The sequence below is a fragment of the Corapipo altera genome, unplaced genomic scaffold, assembly GCF_003945725.1.
Source record: "Corapipo altera isolate COAL_440 unplaced genomic scaffold, ASM394572v1 56, whole genome shotgun sequence".
Lineage (NCBI taxonomy): Eukaryota > Metazoa > Chordata > Aves > Passeriformes > Pipridae > Corapipo > Corapipo altera.
In genome coordinates, this window is record NW_020884896.1 from 3,561,875 (window position 1) to 3,580,722 (window position 18,848).

Here is an 18,848-nt window from a genome sequence, read left to right on the forward strand (position 1 = left end):
ATCACACTTGTGATTAAAAGATAAATTAATCAAACTTTGCCAAAAACATTTTCGGAGTTCCAAAAGGTGTGATCTCGCTGACAGATAAACTTTTCCTGAACTGTGTTCTCATGACCTAGTGGAATAGTTTGTTATAGATTTGGAAGTATGTGGCAACTGTATAAGATAAAATTAATCTGAAAGCTTTTTTGGAAAGTCTTATTACTACTCTTTCATATATTTTCTTTACAATGTGCTTTGACAGTGAAATGGCATCTATCTGTGATTTATTTGTCTTCAGTTTGATGAAATATTATTACATTAATAAAATCCCAGCACTCAAAACATTCTATCCAGCTACACAGTGACTTTCATGTTTCTTCAAAATAACAGTTAAAATTAGGTATGCTATTTTTTACTGTTTTCTAAGTGTGGTACAGCTTGATTTTAGTACATTTCTCTCATTGTTTCGTTCATAAAACACTACTTTTCGCTCTGCCAAGAGTTGGATCACAGATGTTTTCTAGTGGCAGCTATGCAGGTTGAAGAGACATTTAGTAACACAATGACCATTTTTCTGCCTGAAGTTACTGCCTGAGTTATAAATTGTGTAGAAAAATGGACCAGACAAATCTGAAGTAAAGACTTACCCAACTAAATAACTGAGTAAAGCATCTTCTTTTTTTTTTTTTTTTAGGTCACACAGCAAATGTGATTTCAAGAATGTGATTTCAAGAAATGAACATATTTGGATTGTGTGTACTCAGACACACAACTGCAAGTGGATGATTTCTGATGGCATTGCGAAGGAAGTTTTGATAGGATGTGATACTGCAACAAGGTGAGTAAACTGACCTTCCAGTAGATAAGCACCTATCAAAATGAGAGCCCCCAGCTCTCATTGTTTATACAATGTTGGTGTTGGCTACACCCATTGCTTCTACACCTGAGTACATAATCCTCTTTGACAGCATGATCTGCACAGCAGCTGGGGCTCCAGTACTGTAAACAGTTTTGCAAGTGATTAAGGGCAAGCAGGTGACTGCTATCCTGCAGAGGCCAATATTTTTACTGCCAGAAAATTCTGAGACAGGATGGAGAACACACAGGAACTTTTAAATAATGAAGAAACAACCTACCAGTTTCTTTCCTGTTCCCACCACTGCTCAGGTTGCTTTCCACAGACCTTAAAGAACACATGGATGGTAGAGGAATCCCTCCACACCTGCACCCCACATGAACTAAACTGGAGAACAAGTCTTGATGTAAGAACTTTTCTTACATTTCTGCATAATCAAAAGCCAATTCAGACTTTTAAGTGTTTTAACAAATACTGGTAATAATAAGTCAAATGTATTTCATGAATCTCTGATTGCTCTTTCAATTTGAGTAGCAGAGGCTTACAGTATCCATCAGCGTGACAACTTTAGGCTTCAGATAAGCAAGTATGCTATTTGAATTCCCTAACATTATTTCTATTTATAATAGGTTTGAATTTGATGTGTTTTATTCCAGCATATAGACAAATTCTAAATCTGTGCTACATAAAACCAATTAAAAAAAAATTCTGGCTTCAGTTGCGTTTAGATCCCTAACACTTAATAAAATAATTCTGTAACTGAAATGGAAGTAGTGGTCAACTGGACAACCATGTTTATTAGAAAAAGCCTTAAAAAAATTCAACATAAAGTCCCCAAAGGGCACATTGAAAACAATACAGCCAGTTCTAATTCTGTAAAGCTTGGCACCTCTTGTACATATCCTTATCTGCATTGTCAACTCATGCTTGTATTGCAACTTGTTATGTGCTGGGTTCAAGACTTGAGTTCTGAAGTCATATGCAAATGTAAGAAATTCTTCAATTTTTAAGAAACTGAATTTCTGATCATAACTGCAGAAAAGATTAATATGACTCAGATGAAGCACAGTATCATCAGAAAGATTATTATATGCTTTTTATATCTCAATTTGTATTCTTATAGCCGGAAGAGTTGAGATGTGAGCTTTGTGCTGCAGTCATATATTAAAAGAGTTTTTATGAGCCTGCACTTTTTTATAGGGTTTTTTTACATCTTGAGTGAATCAAAGAATTGCAGTGTTATATCAGCAATCTTGTAGCTGACATTTAATGATGATACCTCTAACCTTCCCAGCTTCCACTACATTTGATTCTTGTTACTTCTCCCTTGTCTTTCCTTCCCCTCTTACTCTCTAGTAAGGACACACAGTGAGGGCAATACTGATTAAAATTCACAGTCAGGCAACTATGGGAGACAATTTGCAGCCTCAGATTATAAACTTGAGATACTTCTATTGTTTCTGCCGTCTGCTTTCTTCCCTGAAGCTTTTGAACTGGACCCACTGCAACATTATTAATTACACTTAAACTAGTACTGTGAAGTAGGAAGCCACCCTTTATTAAAAGGCAGCAACTAAAACAACAAACCCTTGTCTCTTTCAAAAACCCACCAAAATCCTTTTGACACCTACCAGCTCTTGCCTGTGATCAGGTCCTAGTTGAAACTATGAGTTTTTTTGCAGATGGGTCTCTGAACACAGTGGTCTATTTATGTACACACTGTGCTAAGAACAAAACCACACAAATTAAAATAAAGACCCAAGTAGTTGAAATAGCGTCATTTTAATGGAAACTCTCCTTTTGCACTTCGTGTGGAAATAACAAGTGCTTATACCAAGTGACTGTGATTTACTGCGAATTGCAGCAGTGTTAGAGTGAAGAAGGATGAGTAAAGGAAAAAATTATCTCAAGAATCTGTCAGGTGTTTTACCATCAGAGCCTGCTTAAAGTCTGTGGACAGAAACACAGCTGTGAAAATGAGACCACAAAGCAGGGCTTGCAGGCTAAGGTTACTCCTTCTGCCTGGGGAACAGGAGAGCCAGAAGATCACTGCTACTTCTAGAAGTGCATCCCACTCCTCTGCCAGGGACAGCAGCTGCCCCACAAACATCAGCTCTGCCTGGGCTGGCAGCAGGGGCAATAGCTCAGCCAGCCTGGCTTTCCAGAGCTCTTGCACAGCCAAACCAGGCAGAACCCTATTGCTTCTCTCAACTGCCTACTGATTGCTTTATATACAAGAAGTCTTTCTTTAACTGAGCCGCTGTGGTCACTCTTTAAGAACAATTTTAAACAATGTTTCTATGTGCCTCTTATGTACAAGAGCTGTATTTCTAGCATTTAATATGGTCATCCTGGAAACACTTCAAGTACTGTGTACTAATTAACTTTTAAAAGTACTTAGTACTTTTGTTGCCAATGACCCATGTAAAGAAAGACATCTGAATGAGAAAATCACATCCAAATGGAAGTCCTATGCAAATGAGCTATTGCATTAGGAAAAAGTGTGCTAAATAGCTAATTGGTTTAAATAGATGTTTGACTGGAAACAGTGAATAGTGTATTCATTTGACAAGGATGCAGAATTACTGGAATCTCTTTCGATGTATAAATACACATGAATATTTTATGATACTCTCATGCATGTGACATCAATACACATGCTGTACAGCACTTCTTATTGGAATAAGGATCTTAGGTAATGCTGGATTTTGTTTTATGGGAATGAAACACAGGAGGATTTAACATTTTTATGGGAATTTTAACTATGATATCAGACCAGTTGGTTCAAGGTAGAGCTCAAATTAAACTTAATTGCAGCAGGTAGCCTAAACAGTTGCCTAAGGAGAAAGGCACACATCCAAACAACAAGCAATGACCACTCCCAAGGAACACTCAAGCAAAGTCCATTTCACTCAATTTTTTTTTTCAGGGCTACAAACAAAACCTGCCATTGGAGTCCAGTTCTTCAACTTATGACAATTCTGCATGTTACAGTCTGAACTGAAGCTTTTCACATACACTGAAGTACATCCCTCTAGAATAACATGGTCCCACCACTAAAGTACTATACACTATGTTACAACATGAACTTCCCCAAATTGATAAAACGAGGGATTGACATTTCAAACTTACTTTTTGAACTTGTTTATTATCCCACTTTCATTTTTCTTGATGTCATGCACCATCTTTTGAAGCTTCCTGTAAGATATTAAACAAAGCCAGCATTAAAATTATCAAATAATTGAAAATCCATTTATATAAATTAAGAAAATATGCTTAATATGTCTTCAATAAGTAGTTTAGTTGCTAAATCACTTGTGCATAAATTTTTCCTCCCTTTTTAACAGAGCCCGTTAGCATTTTTTGTGTTATCCTTCTTAATACAATTACATGCAGTTTAAACAATCAATTTGAGTGTGTGCCATCAGGAAGAAACATCATTGTCTAAATTAATAGTTTAGAACATTTCAATGTTAACATTTTGTCCAGATCTGACTTCACAACACTGCACAGCTATAGTGGGAATGCCCTCTGATTTCTGACTCTACATGAGACACTCTATCTCATGCCCACAGTGTTTGCAGTTACAACAGCAGGGGAAAGATTATACATTCCTGGGCCCAGGCCATTTGAGAAACTATTAGAGTATTGATGACTCTGAGCTGTAAAAACTCATGATCTTAGGACTCCATTTACATGGACTAATATCTAGAATTGTAGATTGTTTTATTAATCACCTGCATTGACATCACCAAAATTTTACTTGTAATCAAGTCAATTTAAGTTGAATATTTTTCACTTGTCAAGAATCATTTAGAATCCCACCTCCCTTCTCATCTAAAAAATCCACACCACTAAAATCAAGTAAATGTCAAGAATATAGATAAAATTTTTAGCAAAAGACTGACTTAATAGTGAAACCTGTTCAGTCTGCAGATACCAGAAACTTCTATAGAATGCACATATATTTTGAGTTTCTTCTCACAGTGTGTGTTCTTCCTGTTCCTCTAAACTTAGCATTTTTTATTAGACCTGAGCTGAAGATTTTAGCACAACCAATAATGTATTGTTTTTTTTTTCCAAAAAGCACTTAAAACAAATTGACCTTCCATTCTTCATTACACGTTGTCCATGTCATTCCACATTTTAGTCTTCCCTACTTCCTCTCTGATGCACAGTCAGGCTACCAACAGACTCTTGGACGCTGAGAAGAACAAGCATCAAAGTACTCTTTCTTCTTTTTAAAGCTTTCTTTAAACTTGAAACCTTATTATTTAGAAGGTTGAGTAACATACAGAGTTTCACTAAAAAAAGGCATCTTCCAGCTTCATCACTAGTAATTAAAAACTTGCTCTTAAAAATTAAAATAGTTTTTTCAAAGGAAATTGGAATTAGATGAGAACTAGCTAATCAAAATCCGGGGGTAACTGCACTAATGTGATTATTTGTCTGCAGTCCTTGGTTTGGGCTGAGCAGACATGTAGCACTCAAGGCATCAGGTAGCAGTTGAATATTAGACTTCTGCTGGAAAGGACCTTCCTACCTCCTGATTTTAGAGCAATTGTGTTAGGTAGTGATAATTAGTCACATTTTATGAGACTTGCTTAAAAAGAACAGTTAAATAACTGAGTATTTCTAAGTTTTTAGAAGACTAAATAACAAAGCTTGATTTTATTCTTAATAATGCTTATTAACAGAACAGAAACAATGGATCTTTTCACTATATTAGCCGAATTTGAAGGATAACCCCTGTAATACCATAACATGGTATATAATGCTCTGACAAGCTAAAACATAGGTCTGATAATTAAAGGGCGTTCCTAGAGCCTAAATCTTTGCCCAAATTCACTTAAAAAGCAATTCAACCTATTCTTTCTAGATCCTCAATTCAGAAAAAAACCCAGAGAATAATGGACAAATAATTCACAAGCCTATCTTTAACTTTTGCTGAAAACTCGAACCTTTAATTTACAGCAAAATGACACAGTGTTACCTGCTGACATAAAGCAATAAGTTACTTATAGGGGTGAAAAACAGGTGCACAGCAAAATGTTTCAAGATTTCCATCAAGAATACACTACACCTACAAGAGTAGCTTGGATTATTATCTGAACTATCCAGATACATTAAATCTGGGGTTAAAAGCTCAGATGAACTTCTGCTTTTCTGTGGTATTTGTTGTTGGTTTTTTTCCTAACAGATTCAGCTGCTGGTTATGCTTCAAACATCACACACAGCCATTTTCTGCAGTTTATTGTTTCTGTATTGTGCCCCAGCTGGCACCTGGCAGTGTCTATAAATTAAAAGTAACGAGGAATAAAAAGACTGAGAGGAGATTTAAATGGTTGTGTTCTAGTTTGGGGAGAATGATTGTCTTCAAGTGTTTGTGTTTCTTTCAGAAAGGCTTGCCAGACTTCAATTAGGCATACATGTAAGCATAAGTTACATTTCCTCCTGTGTTTGTTCTTTGTTAGAGATAGGACTGAAACATCAACAACAACAAAATCTAATTGTAGAATTATATCTGAATATTGCTTATTGCTCAGTGCTGACATGAACATTAGCTGAAATACGGCTTTATTTTGAAAAACTGGGCTTTTTTTTCACCTTACTGGTTGTATTCTGTATTGTCTTCGGGTCGCTAAAAAAAAAACCTCCAACACACACACATACACAAAACAACCCACTCCAAAACTGATACCTATAAGCAACCAGAACAGTTTGCTTTTCATTTTATCATATTCAGGTGAATTGATTAGAGTATCGTGGGTGTTCCGTGAGTTTTGAATAAGGCTAGAGCTTAAAAGATCATTTTAATACATATTTTTATTTAAAAAAAGTGCATTTAGAGATAATCACATGTGCTGCTGCTGGTATGCTATTTTTTCCATGTAAATGGACTGAAATCAAAACATTCTCATTTTTGCATAATTGAATTTCCTAAAAATCTGTGACTCTTATTTCTTTTTTTTTTTTTATGGAGGCATTTCATTTTCTAATTACAACTTTGTTAAATTAGAGAGTACCTAATATGCGTTTGTGTGATTTTTCTCAATCTTTAAAATGACATAGCTCTTACAGGAGTTGTTAGAAAACTTGTTTGTTGCCTCCACATAATTTAACTTTTATCAAGCCTCTGAGAGCAAGCAGATAACCAGTGCACTGTGTAGTGGTAAGTGTAGGAAGTCATCAACCATGGCTGATCTCCAGTTCAAGTGGAATCCCCTTTGACCCATAAAGTTGAACAAACTGCACAAACCAGTCTATCCAGTTAGCTAGAGGCTGAGATTTCTTGAGGTGCCAGGTGACATAATAGGCAACAACTGAAAAGTTTTACAAAGAGCTGTCTGTCTGACTTGAGATCTTCAGGAGACAGTAGAAATGATGAGAGGCAGACAGGAAAGTGTATGGCAAGAGGATTCTCCAAATCTTAAGGGTCTCAATGCCAAGCCTGAAGGCCGCTCCAGAGCGATGAGGAAAGGGAAGCACAGAAGGGCATTTCTACACTTAAAATTCTGCCTGGATCTACGTATCTGACCAGCACTAAAATACTCTTTGTTTGGCTCTCAAATACTTAAGATTATACTCCAAGTAAAGAGGTTCATTGTGGGAGGGACTTATCAGAGCAGCAGCCCTGAGAGTATCTAGGAAATGGAGGCTACCATGGCCCAATGTAGACAGCTCTTGCTTCAGATACGTAACTACAACCCTCTTTCTTCACAACATCTGAGTCAGGACCTCATTACCAACTAATGTTTGTCCTCTAGTGTTCTCTTGGGATGAGCAGATGAGAGAAACATTTAAGGACCTCAATCAGCAAGTACTGTAAACGAAAATAATAAGTAATGCCAGTCTTACCTTGCATTGCAGGTAATTAAAGATAATCAAGAGGTCGAACTTAAAGAGTTGCTTCTTAACTACAAGCACCAACTCTTCATTTAAACTGGTTGAGAGCTTTTTGTGTAAAATCAGGCTTGCAGACAAAGGTGCAGTCTGTGTCACTGCTAATCTTTGAAACATGTTTCAGCAATAGATAGATATTTTGAGATCCAGCTTTATTGTGACAGGTATAGACTGGATGGGACCCTTTTGATCAGGAACTCACTGAAGACAATAGATTTGCAAAGTTCTGCAGATGAGAAGTTTGGAAGTTTTGGCTCTAGGTGCTTCCAAACATTTTTAGGTTTCTTAAAATACATTAGAAATCCTACATGTTGGAGGTAAGAACAAAAAAAAAGAATCTTAAAATGAAACACTTTTTAGCCCTCTGTTGCTATTTTTCCTATCTTACCAATTTGAACCTCCAGTAATTTAGGATTATGAAATCTATTGATGAAAGGGTGACTACATGTGTAAAGGAAGGTGGAAAATTTTACCACTGCAAATACCACATATTCTGAAAGAAGGATTTGCTGTGTCACAAAATACCTAGCTGCACTCAAGGACTGGCAGAGCTGACTTGAGATGAAATAAAATGAAACAGAACTGCCCTCTCTTTGATCTGGTCAGAGCTCAGCATATGAGGAATGCATGATGAGTGAAGGAAGGAAGCTGGGTGGACCTGGTCTGTGACACATTCCCACCTTCAAACATCAGCTGGAAGCTTTTGGCTCTTTTGCATATACACTATGCTACAAAAGCTTTCTAAAGTTAAAATAATTTTTAGAGGAGAAAAATATAAATAATATAAAGAAGAATAAAGCTCTTAACTCAGACATGAGATAAGGTAGAGAGTCCCCAGATTTGAAAAAGAGGAATCTGTCTTAATTTCAGACAGATCTGTATAATGTGGAATTCTCCCACCATTTAGACTAATTTTTGAGAAATTTTATTTATCAGTATTATAAATCTGTGAAGACATTTACAAATATCTGTTACGTAGATCAGTGTATTATGGCTCAGACCAGTCATCATGAATGGTTCTTCAGTTGTCATGACCTTTTCCTGCTCCTCGAAACAGGGAGGAGGAAATGTTCTGCTGTGTGCATGAACAGCACGGTTCACCTCCTTGCACACAGGGAATCCAGTACTTTGCACCTTCAGTGTGCACACTGGTTGTATTTTAGCTGTACAGCTGCCTGTATCACATGACAAGTGACAGCCCATAGAAAGTGACGCCCCTCTGCTCTAATAGTATCCTAGAGTCTCTGGAGTGGGCAGATGGGGCACAAGTGCTTCAGGGTGTCTGGTTGTGAGCACTTGAAGCTGGGACGGGTCCTGATAATGTTTTTGGACACAGGGCTGACTTCAGCAATGGTAGGGAGAGCTGACAAAACAAAAACCAGTTTTAAAGGATTCACAGGAAATTTTCTATATTACAAGCATACCTATTTCTGCTTATGTAGAGGATTAGAATTATAGCTCCTTACACTTCTAGTGTTTACAGGACTGTCTGAATTATCTGTTTTGCCTCTTGAAAAATCCCCATCTGTACTCACAAACCAGTTTCTTTAGCTAAAGAAGGGCAGAATTTTGAACATGATACATTCAAACAAGTCTGCAAGGGAAGCTTTGCAAGCAATATTGACACATTCAGCACTAAGGGACCCGTATATTCCTTCTCCTCCTAACATCAGTTCAGTCGTTAACTGATGATGTTGAATTGGTTTTGAAATAGTAACAAAAATTTTAAAAATTAATCCCACCGTAAATGAGACAGTTTGCACTCCAGTTGCAGTTCTTATACCTTTTTGGGTACATCTCTTTCTCAGTGACAGGACAACCTGTAGTTGTGTGCCTAGAAAGCCACATTTTCTGAAGATCATTACTATGTCCATTCACTTAAAGTAAGACTGTAGGTAGGTGTAGCACTCATTTTTATCTTAAGAAAGGCAGCATAACAGATCACATTAAAACAAAAAGTAGTTGTTTCTTGGAGGCTTTTGTTTGTGGTTTTTTTTTTGTTTTGTTTTTGTCTTTGTTTTTCCCAAGCAAATTCAAACGCTTAGCATTGGAAACCTAGAATACAATTCAGTAAGTACAAATTTAGACTTAAAACAAGAACATCCCCAAAAGTACCCACCTGCCTCAGCTATAGTTTTATAGAAAAGAACCACAAAACAGAAATGAGGAAAAGTATACTGGAATTTGCAGAACAAAAGCGAAGTTATTAGAAGATAAACCCCACAACTCAAAGAACAGAAAATTAAAAATACAGTTACCTCTGTTAATTTTAAAAAAACACATTAAAATATGAAACTAAAGAAGGAACAGCATCCAAAGACCCCTCCTTTATGGCTTCTCATGGCACAATTATTCCACTACACCCCAGCTGGTCTTTGTTTTGTGTTTCTATTAGCCTTCAATTTTGTAAACAGCTATGCAGGTGACCAAAATAAGAAAGAAAACTATTGTTTCTGGACCAAGGGGAAGACTCATGCTTGCTTTTGTGGGAAGAACCTGTTTATCTAGAAGGGGATTTGTTAAAGTACCACTTGAGATTTTGAAAAGCTTGAAGCTTTTATCCTGAACTATCTTCTCAAACTAATTTCACAAACAAGAAAAGGCTCCCCTTTCCCTTGAAGGGCTTTCATGAATACAGTGCTCCTGATGTGATCTCTGTGGAACAATGTGGATCTTGGTGGACTGGGTGTCTTTGTAAGATGTATTTTCATATTTCTGACAGTTTTGTGCATCTAAGACAAACCCAATCAAATGATATAAACAAACTGTACCCCCTTTCACCTCCTCCAATTTCTCAATAGAAAGCAAAAGGAAATGCCCAAATACAGAAAGCATCTAATTCCTCTTGTTGGACCTCCTTCAGATGCTTCAGATTTCTGCATGAGCGCACCCCTATATCAGATGGTACCTGGAACAGCGAGAGTGAAGTCCTTTGCAACAGAATACAGGCTGGGTTGGGGCTGGTGTTTTCAATGGCTGTTACATGAATAAAGACAGAGCTGAATTCTTGAGGTGCAGTCAGATAAATTACTTTAGTTGCTGCTGGTCAAAGATAGGGGGCTACAGCTCCTCATCCACTCTGGGTGCTTATCATAACCCATCCCCTGCAAAGGCCTTTGTGATGGGATAGAAGGAAGTTTGGAGCTGCAGGTGGTAACCTGTGACACCAAACCATCCATTCAAGGCACCAGGCCTTTGATCTTTATCTGTAAAGCTATCTCAAAGCTGTGAAGAAAAGTTCAAAGAAGTTTGCTCGTGGGGAGAAGTCAATTACAGCTACCTATCTGAGGAAGAGGGAACAAGGAATTGTCTTCTGCTGTGTTCATGAGATGCACACGGGGAAATGACTATAAATAATTTATAGTCATTTTGCCAAGTGTTGATTTCTTAAGAAGTCTGAATAACATCCTATTCTGCTCACTTCTAAATCATGCACTGTTTTGCCTAAAAGCAAACCCCATAATTAGAGCAGGTGTGTGTTTACATTGTACACACAGAAGCACAGAAAAGCTAAATATTGATTATACTTTTCATCTTCATATACCTTCTACATAATCTTCACAAAGAAGCTGTCAGTCCCTCTTGTACTACTAAGTACTAACATACACAGAGTAAATAAAAATACGTAGCGTGTAAAGGCATAATACGTCCTTGACACAAATCAATCCTAACACGAAAGAATAAGTACTTTGAGGTGACTGGGAATTCTGCATATTGAAAGAACTCATGAAGATTTCTCAGTGGGACAAAGAAAACTAAAGCCTTATCAATGTCACCAACTGAGTGGTGCAACTGCTTCCTCATTTTAGATCAAGGCTGAGGCTTGTTCTGAATATGTATGGACTGTATATTAACAACAAAGGTTTCATGTGTTTAAGTTGTACGGTATTTTTTGCAATGACATTTTTCTTTTATTTAGCAGAGAAAAGTTGACTTGATTTTTTGACTTGACAGCCAGTTTTGAATATCAGAAAGCAGTGATGGACAAGCACTTTTTAGTACAACTTTTAAAAAATATAGATATTTAACAACAACTTGAAGCACTTGAGGTTTGAGCACCTCTTTGCCCTTACCCAGATTCCCCTTTATCCCAACTGGATATTAGTGATACTGTAGAGAGTACAGAAAACAATTAGCTATTATAATATGAAACATGTAATATGAATATTACATGTCACTTTTTGACATAAAAAGTATATTTTCTGTTCTGTAACTGACCTGCTCTGTTTTGAATCTTTTTTTAGTTAACTGATCTCCTTTTTGCAGCAGCTTTCTGGATATAAGTTAATGCATTATAAGACAAACAAAAAGTAACCACACACAGAAGCCACATTCAAAAGGCTTACTCCATTTTTTCTGAAAGGTTTCCCAGCAGCAGGATGTTACTTTGAAATACAGTTCCAGCTAAAATTAACTGAGTGTTGTACCTCCCTGAAGGACTAGTACCCTACAGCCTGGTCGGTGAAGGAGAGCAAGGGCAGAAAGTCAGAAAGTGGGTTTTTATATTTCACCAAAAAGAGGAAGCGCAAAGTCATTGCAGGGAAGTGAATAAAGACAGGATTTGGTATGGACCCAGAAAATTACCACTAACAAACACTGCTGTACTTGGGCTGAAAGTGTTTTTGCTCAAGCGACAGAAGCATTATATCCACCACAGGTGTGGGGTGGCAATGACAGGGATCTAATAGAGGCTACTCATGGATCTGTTTTGTTCTGAAGCCTATCAAAATTTGTTAAAACTTTGGAAAAGTACTTTGGTCTCTAAGTCACTTTAATGGAGCCCACACAGGCTGCCATTGAAAGAGGAAATTCCACTCTTTAATGCCCTCGGTGCTTACCCAGCTATGATGAATCATAGAACTTGCAGCTGGGAAACTAATTTCTTTTTTCTTTTGCCAGTTTATATATCAGCAGGATCAGATCCAGCTTTCACATGGTCATTGGAACTCTAGTGCCAGTGTGAGGGTGGAGATGAGGGCATGGCAAGCAGGGATGTTGGGAGGGTGCAAGAAAGGGACCTACTCTTTTGGCAGCAGCTCAGACTTGTGCTAAGTTAAATTGGCCATGTAACTACAGCTCCAGGAGTGCTTCATTGCCTCTGTGCTTCTTGCAGAGATGCCTGTAGCTTCTCTGTTTTAAGACAGAGGAATGAAGGAAACATTTAGCCATATGGTATAGCCACTTGCATTCATAGCCAACTTCACCCAGTTGCCCTTGCATTGAGCTTGAAAAATATATACTCATGTTTTCATATTATTGCCTTGGGATGCATTATTTTAATTCTTTCTAAAGTATTTACTGTGTACTAATTTATGTTGATGTCATAAACCTGTAGAATTGCACATCTGGGTTTGCTTGCACCTGGAAAATGAGCCTGTCCAAAATGTATAGACTGACAGATTAGGATAAAGATGCTAACAGAATTTTCAAATGTCTTTTACCCCTCAGTCATTTATTATGACTGCCACAAAACAAACTTATTTACAGAGTATGTAAAGTCCTTTTACAGTTTACCAAAGATCTAAGATGATTCCCTGCAGCCAAATAGGAAAATACTGTCACTTTCAGTCACTGTTTTCCATCAGTTTTCCAATTCTCTTGGCTGCTGAGCACATAAAACCAGTGATATTTGCTTTCTAAAAGACTAATTGTTTATCTGTCATATTGTAACATGCTTTAGGGTACTTACACTATAAAAGATGTTATCCAAAACTAAAATTAGTCTTCTAATGCAGCAATCATTTTAAAACCCCCACAAAAACATAAGGAAAAAACTATGTGGTGAGGAAAAATGTTATTTCTTTTCTAATGATTAGCGACTTCTAAATCATCTAAAAATATGATTTACACATCTGAAGATGTTAAAAAACCCCAAAAAACAAAAACCCAAAACAATGCTCAGGATATTTAAAAATGTTCCAGTTACATCATATCTGGCCTGTTACAACTGGTAGTCAGGACTTTTGATCAAGTTAAATGGTTTTCCAACACTAAATTCACCAAAAGCAGAACTTGATTCTCTTACTCTTAATTAACTATTTCAGCTGTTGATTTACAAGAGCTTTGGTTCCAAGCACTATCAGACAGCTCTCAGAGAGGCAATCAAATAGCAGAGGCATTCTCCAAGGTGAGAAAGGAGGCCATTAAAAACAGTACTTATTTTCAAATAAAGAGGTATTTACAGGAATTTCTACTATTGTGAGAACTCTTTTTCTTCATCGTGATAAACAAATATGGTTTTCCAGCAGGGCTTTTTTTGCAACATTTTATGATTGTCATATTTGCCTTCCAAAAGAAAAAGCATCTATCACATTATAATGTAGTGTACAGTATATAAGTTTTGAATGGTTCTGTAAAACACAAGACAGGTTTGTTCTGGGATCAACATACCACTGGGTACCTGCAATATCATGTTATGATCTAATATCTAGCAGTCTGCCCAGCTGGATGGGGTATAGTTATAAACTAACAGTAAAAGATGGTTATACCAAGTTTGTTGAAATGTGGGTTGTTTTTTTTTCCACAGCCAAGAAAATTAATTTATTGGGTTATTTGCTTAGCTAGTGATCATTTATTATTTGACTAAAAAAAAAAAAAAGGCAAGTCATTAGATTGAATCTAAATTAGTCACTTTTGCTGAATAACTCACAGTCGCAGGCCTAAGATGGTGTCCTTTGTGATTGCTGTAGTGGACAAATGCTCCTACTGTGGACAGTTATTTTGGCAGAACTACACTGTCACTACAGGACTTAATTTCATTTGGAAGAGTGTGCATATGAAGCAGTGGTGGAACAAGCTATGCCAACGACTGCACAATTTTGCCAGCACAAGTAGAATGAAACTATAGGTACTGTATAAGTATAGCTCATCTTGTGAAGAGGCTACACTCTTACACTGCTGTCTACATACACAGATTTCCCATTTTGTCCACGTTACCATATTTTTTTTTAACATACGCGTAGATCACAGTCAAACATACTTTTCTATAAACAGCATTATAGGCAGGAAGTTCTGTGTGAGAATAAATACTGTGTGGTTATTTGTTTGTTTGTTTGTGGATTTTTTTTTGTAAAAAGTAGCATGTTTCAGGTTTGAGGTTTTTGTTTGTTGTTTTTTTTTTTTTTTTTAGCTTGGAGATTGGTCCAGGCAGAATGACGTAGCTGAAAAGAAGAAAAGAAGCTTTAAAGGGATTGGAATAATGAAATGGTGCAGAGAGAAAGGAATAAAGGAGAACAAATATAGATGGGATGGAGGCTGTGCTACGCTGAAGCAAGGTCAAAAGGAGAAGCAAGAGGATTTGAGTGGAGAAGTCACACTGGGAGTGAAAGAATGGATTTTTGCAGTGGTATTTGGGGAAGTTTGCATTTCCTATCTCATTCCATTCCAAAGTCCAGAGATGAGAGAGATTCAGAACTCTTTAAGCTGACAGAAAATTAGAAGAAATAGAGAATATATAGCTGTATCTTTTAATCACAATCCTGTCCTTTGTAGGGCAAGCTAAACCTAGCAATCCTACAGAAAACTTTTGTTTGTACTCATCAGCACAGCAAACATAGCTGGTGACCTCCTTTTCCCCCGTGCCTGTGAAATCCAACTTTGAAAACTGCATACCATTGGACTTTGATGTCATGTGACCTTGCATTCAGACTACATTTTGGTGGGCTTAAACATGGGAATGCCACAAAAGCTGCTGTCATCACAGAATGTTACTGTGCAGTGGAAAGTTGTGAGGAGAAGACAGGAGACTGGTGGAGGTGGCAAGAAGACCTTCACAGCTGTTATCTCCTTAGGGCCTGAGGCTGGAGGCAGATTAGACTTTTGCTAGAAAGAGGAGAACACCAGATCAGGTAGAAGAGCATAAGCGAGGTGGCCATGGCTTGTGAAGAGGAGACAGCGATGAGCAATTAGAAGAGGTTGGTCTGGAAAAATCTCATATGTGGAACAGTTTCTATTTGGGCTTTTAGACCACTGAACAGTGTCCAAGTAACTTCACATTTGAATCACTGAAAATGATCAGAGGGCTGGAACACCTTTCCTTTGAGTAAAGGCTGAGAGCATTGGGATTGGTCAGCCTGGAGAAGGCTGACCTAATTTCAGATATGCAAGGGTGACCTTATTGCAGCTTTTCAGTACCTGAACAGTGCCTCAAGAAAGCTGGAGAGGAAGTGTTTACGAGGGCATGTAGTGATAGGACAAGGGGGAACGGGTTCAAAGTGAAAAAGAGTAGGTTTAGATTGGATATTAGGAAGATATTCTTTACTGTGAGGGTGGTGAGGCACTGGACAGGTTGGCCAGAGAACTTGTGGATGCCCCATCCCTGGAAGTATTCCAGGGCAGGTTGACTAGTGGAAGATGTCCCTGTCCATGGCGGAGGGATGGGAACTAGATGGTCCCTTCCAACCCAAACAATTAGATGTTTCTATCATTCTGTCATTTACATAGTCTTTCTTCTGGAGTCTATATAACTAATAAGAGGACGAGGTGTTGAAGGTGGATGTGGGTTTGATGCCCAGTTCTGTCACAGAGAACAGTCTTTAGCTTACTTTGAAACTCCCATTTCTTTCCTGCTTGAGTTTATTTTTGTTCTTTTGTCCTGTTCAAGTCCATTGATGCAATAAACTATGTTAAATTTTAACCTGAAAAAACAGATTAAGTTTCGGTTTGCTACAACTAAAAGGAACTAAAAGGAACTATTGTTCAGATATTCCCCATTTTTCTGCAAAAGCAAATGCTAACTATGATAAAGCATTCTATGCATAGAAGGTATCAGTTTACAGCTAAATATCATTCCTCTCCCAAAGGAATCAATTTTCTACTGTCTACTTTAAAGAAGAAACAGTGCCAGAAAATCCTGTGGTAAAGAAAAGACCTAGCAATTACAGCCAAGCTGTCTCTATCAGTAGAAAATTAGTGAAGATCATAAACAGCTCCAAATTTGATAGACAATTAACAGACATTCAGGCCTTAAGGAAACTCCTCTTGATTTTCATAGAATTAGGGCTTAAAACCTCCTGTTTAGCAAGGGATTTGAATACAAAATACTGGAAATAATTGGATGCACTTGTTCAATCTCAGAAAAAAAGTCAATTGCTATTTTTTTCCACTTGCTTTTAATTGGGAGTTATGGTTGGAGATAGTGATTTTAAGACTTTTTTCTTTTAGGGAGTGTGGGGGAAGAACTGCTGCAAATTAATAAACACAAAACTCTGCTTTTGCGAAAGTCTGTTTGCAATCTGGAAGTTGCTAACTGCGTGACCTTAGGAAAGTGAAAGCATGTGGCACACTTCTGGTTCATGCCCTGGTTTGCCCATGGCTGCAATGGTGATGGAAATGATGTCTTTGAAAAGGATTTTGTGATACACAGCTGAAGGCAGCTATGAGCAGAGCATCATTATTAAGGTTTGTGGTCATAATAAAAAAAAATGCAGCCAGTCTGAAAAGATGCTATGACACAAGTCATATATAGCAGCTAGAAATTATTCAAATACTAGGAATCATAGGCTAATAGTCTAAGGAAGTTGAACCACAAAAGAGTCTGCAAGTTTAGAGCTGTATCTTTTGAGTTGCTAACTTCCTGTTACCCATGTTGCCTACTCTCCCCGATCATGAGTGAATCTATTTCTGTATAAATTTACAGCATAATTTTTTTCCCTGAAGTTTAGGCTGAGCCTGCCATGGCAGCATAGCTATTGCTCATGTATTCACTTCACACTTCACAAAACAATTCAAAGTACCAAATTATTTGTATGCACCACTCACAATAAATAACCAAGCCTCGGAATTAATTTTTTCTGACTATATAGAAGTAGTTAGAACACATAACGAACTCTGAGGGAATATTTGTATAATACTGTGCATGCCTTATAAGAAACACTACAGAAAGATTAATACCAGAATTCCATGGAGTTCCAGCATTCCTATCTGACTGATATTGAAGTTAATAGAGTGACTTAACTGCAAACAATTTACATACCACAACATGTTAGATGAGAGGCATGTAAGAACACTTATGTTTCTTATTGTTGCAATAAACTTAACAAATGGAATACGTTGAGAATTCAGATCTGACATAAGATTTGCTGACACAACAAAAAGCTAGGTCTGGTAGGCTCAAATATACCCAAGGAGAATAGCTGAGCTTACCAAAGCCACATAATATCTAGTTTTTCAGGTCCACACTTAAAAAAAAAAATAAAAAAAATCGAAATATCTACTCTCAGACACTGACTAACAGCAGTGCTTCTTTAATTTTTGCTGCTACAGAGCAGAATTTTAAGAAAGCTGTCTTTAAAAAAATGTGAACTGTAATTACTACAGTTGAAACTATGTTCGGCAAGAATACTTCTTGGCATTGCATCTTAGCATATGGAGAAAGGTATGTTTTTAACGTAACTGTTTAGTTCATGTAACATTCAGTACACACTCTGAACCATCTATGTGTCTTCAATACTGACAGAGCTATATTAGGAAGTCAACTACTTTGTTAACAAGTCACACAGCACAAGGGGGTATTCAGCTGTTTCAAAGGAGGAGGAAAAGGCTGCCGCCATGTTGCACTGATCTCTTCCTATATTTGCACATCTCTAAATTTATGAATATCTACTCATGGAAAGTCCTGCCTTAAGGTTTTAAAATGCTTGATGCCACAGTAAGATCATGTAGCCAAATATCCAGGTTTCTGTTTAAGGATGTATTTCAACATGCTCAAATCAAAGCATGCATGCACTTCCATAGCACATGCTGAGAAGCGCTCACATTTGAGAAACGTGTGCTCCTACATTCCTTACACAACTAGGGTGAATTGGCCATGAGGAGGAGAGGAAAAATAGCTTTTAATACTTCAAGTTAATACAGGAAAACAGAGTTACTTCCTCCTCTTCCTTATTTTACAACAATATTAAAACCTCAGACAAGATGAAGAACATCAGGTACATAAAGTGTCAGCTACTGAAGATGCAGCAGAGGTGTGATGCATCAGTTCATCAATGAGTTGTGGACCATTATAAACCTCATATATAGATAGACCGTCTCTGGGTGCTTGAAAGTAATCCTGCTTTAATGGTTTGCAAAAGTGCAGAAGATTCATCCCAGCTACAATTTTATGATA

General features: G+C 37.3%; 1 protein-coding gene and 1 long non-coding RNA gene across 6 annotated transcripts in view; one reads left to right on the forward strand and one right to left on the reverse strand.

Moving 5' to 3' along the window:
• LOC113949363 overlaps window positions 1-15,949 on the forward strand; it is a 44,074-nt gene extending 28,125 nt beyond the window's left edge. The window contains exons 3-4 of the long non-coding RNA XR_003528434.1: window positions 677-820; window positions 14,871-15,949. This is a non-coding gene — a long non-coding RNA (uncharacterized LOC113949363). The remainder of the gene's footprint in view (window positions 1-676; window positions 821-14,870) is intronic.
• Window positions 1-18,848, reverse strand: part of BLNK (B cell linker) — a 101,664-nt gene that overhangs the window by 28,004 nt on the left and 54,812 nt on the right. For all 5 annotated transcript variants that reach the window (XM_027647813.1, XM_027647814.1, XM_027647812.1 and 2 more), the window contains one exon: window positions 3,971-4,036. In XM_027647813.1, the coding sequence (XP_027503614.1) occupies window positions 3,971-4,036 (66 nt within the window). The remainder of the gene's footprint in view (window positions 1-3,970; window positions 4,037-18,848) is intronic.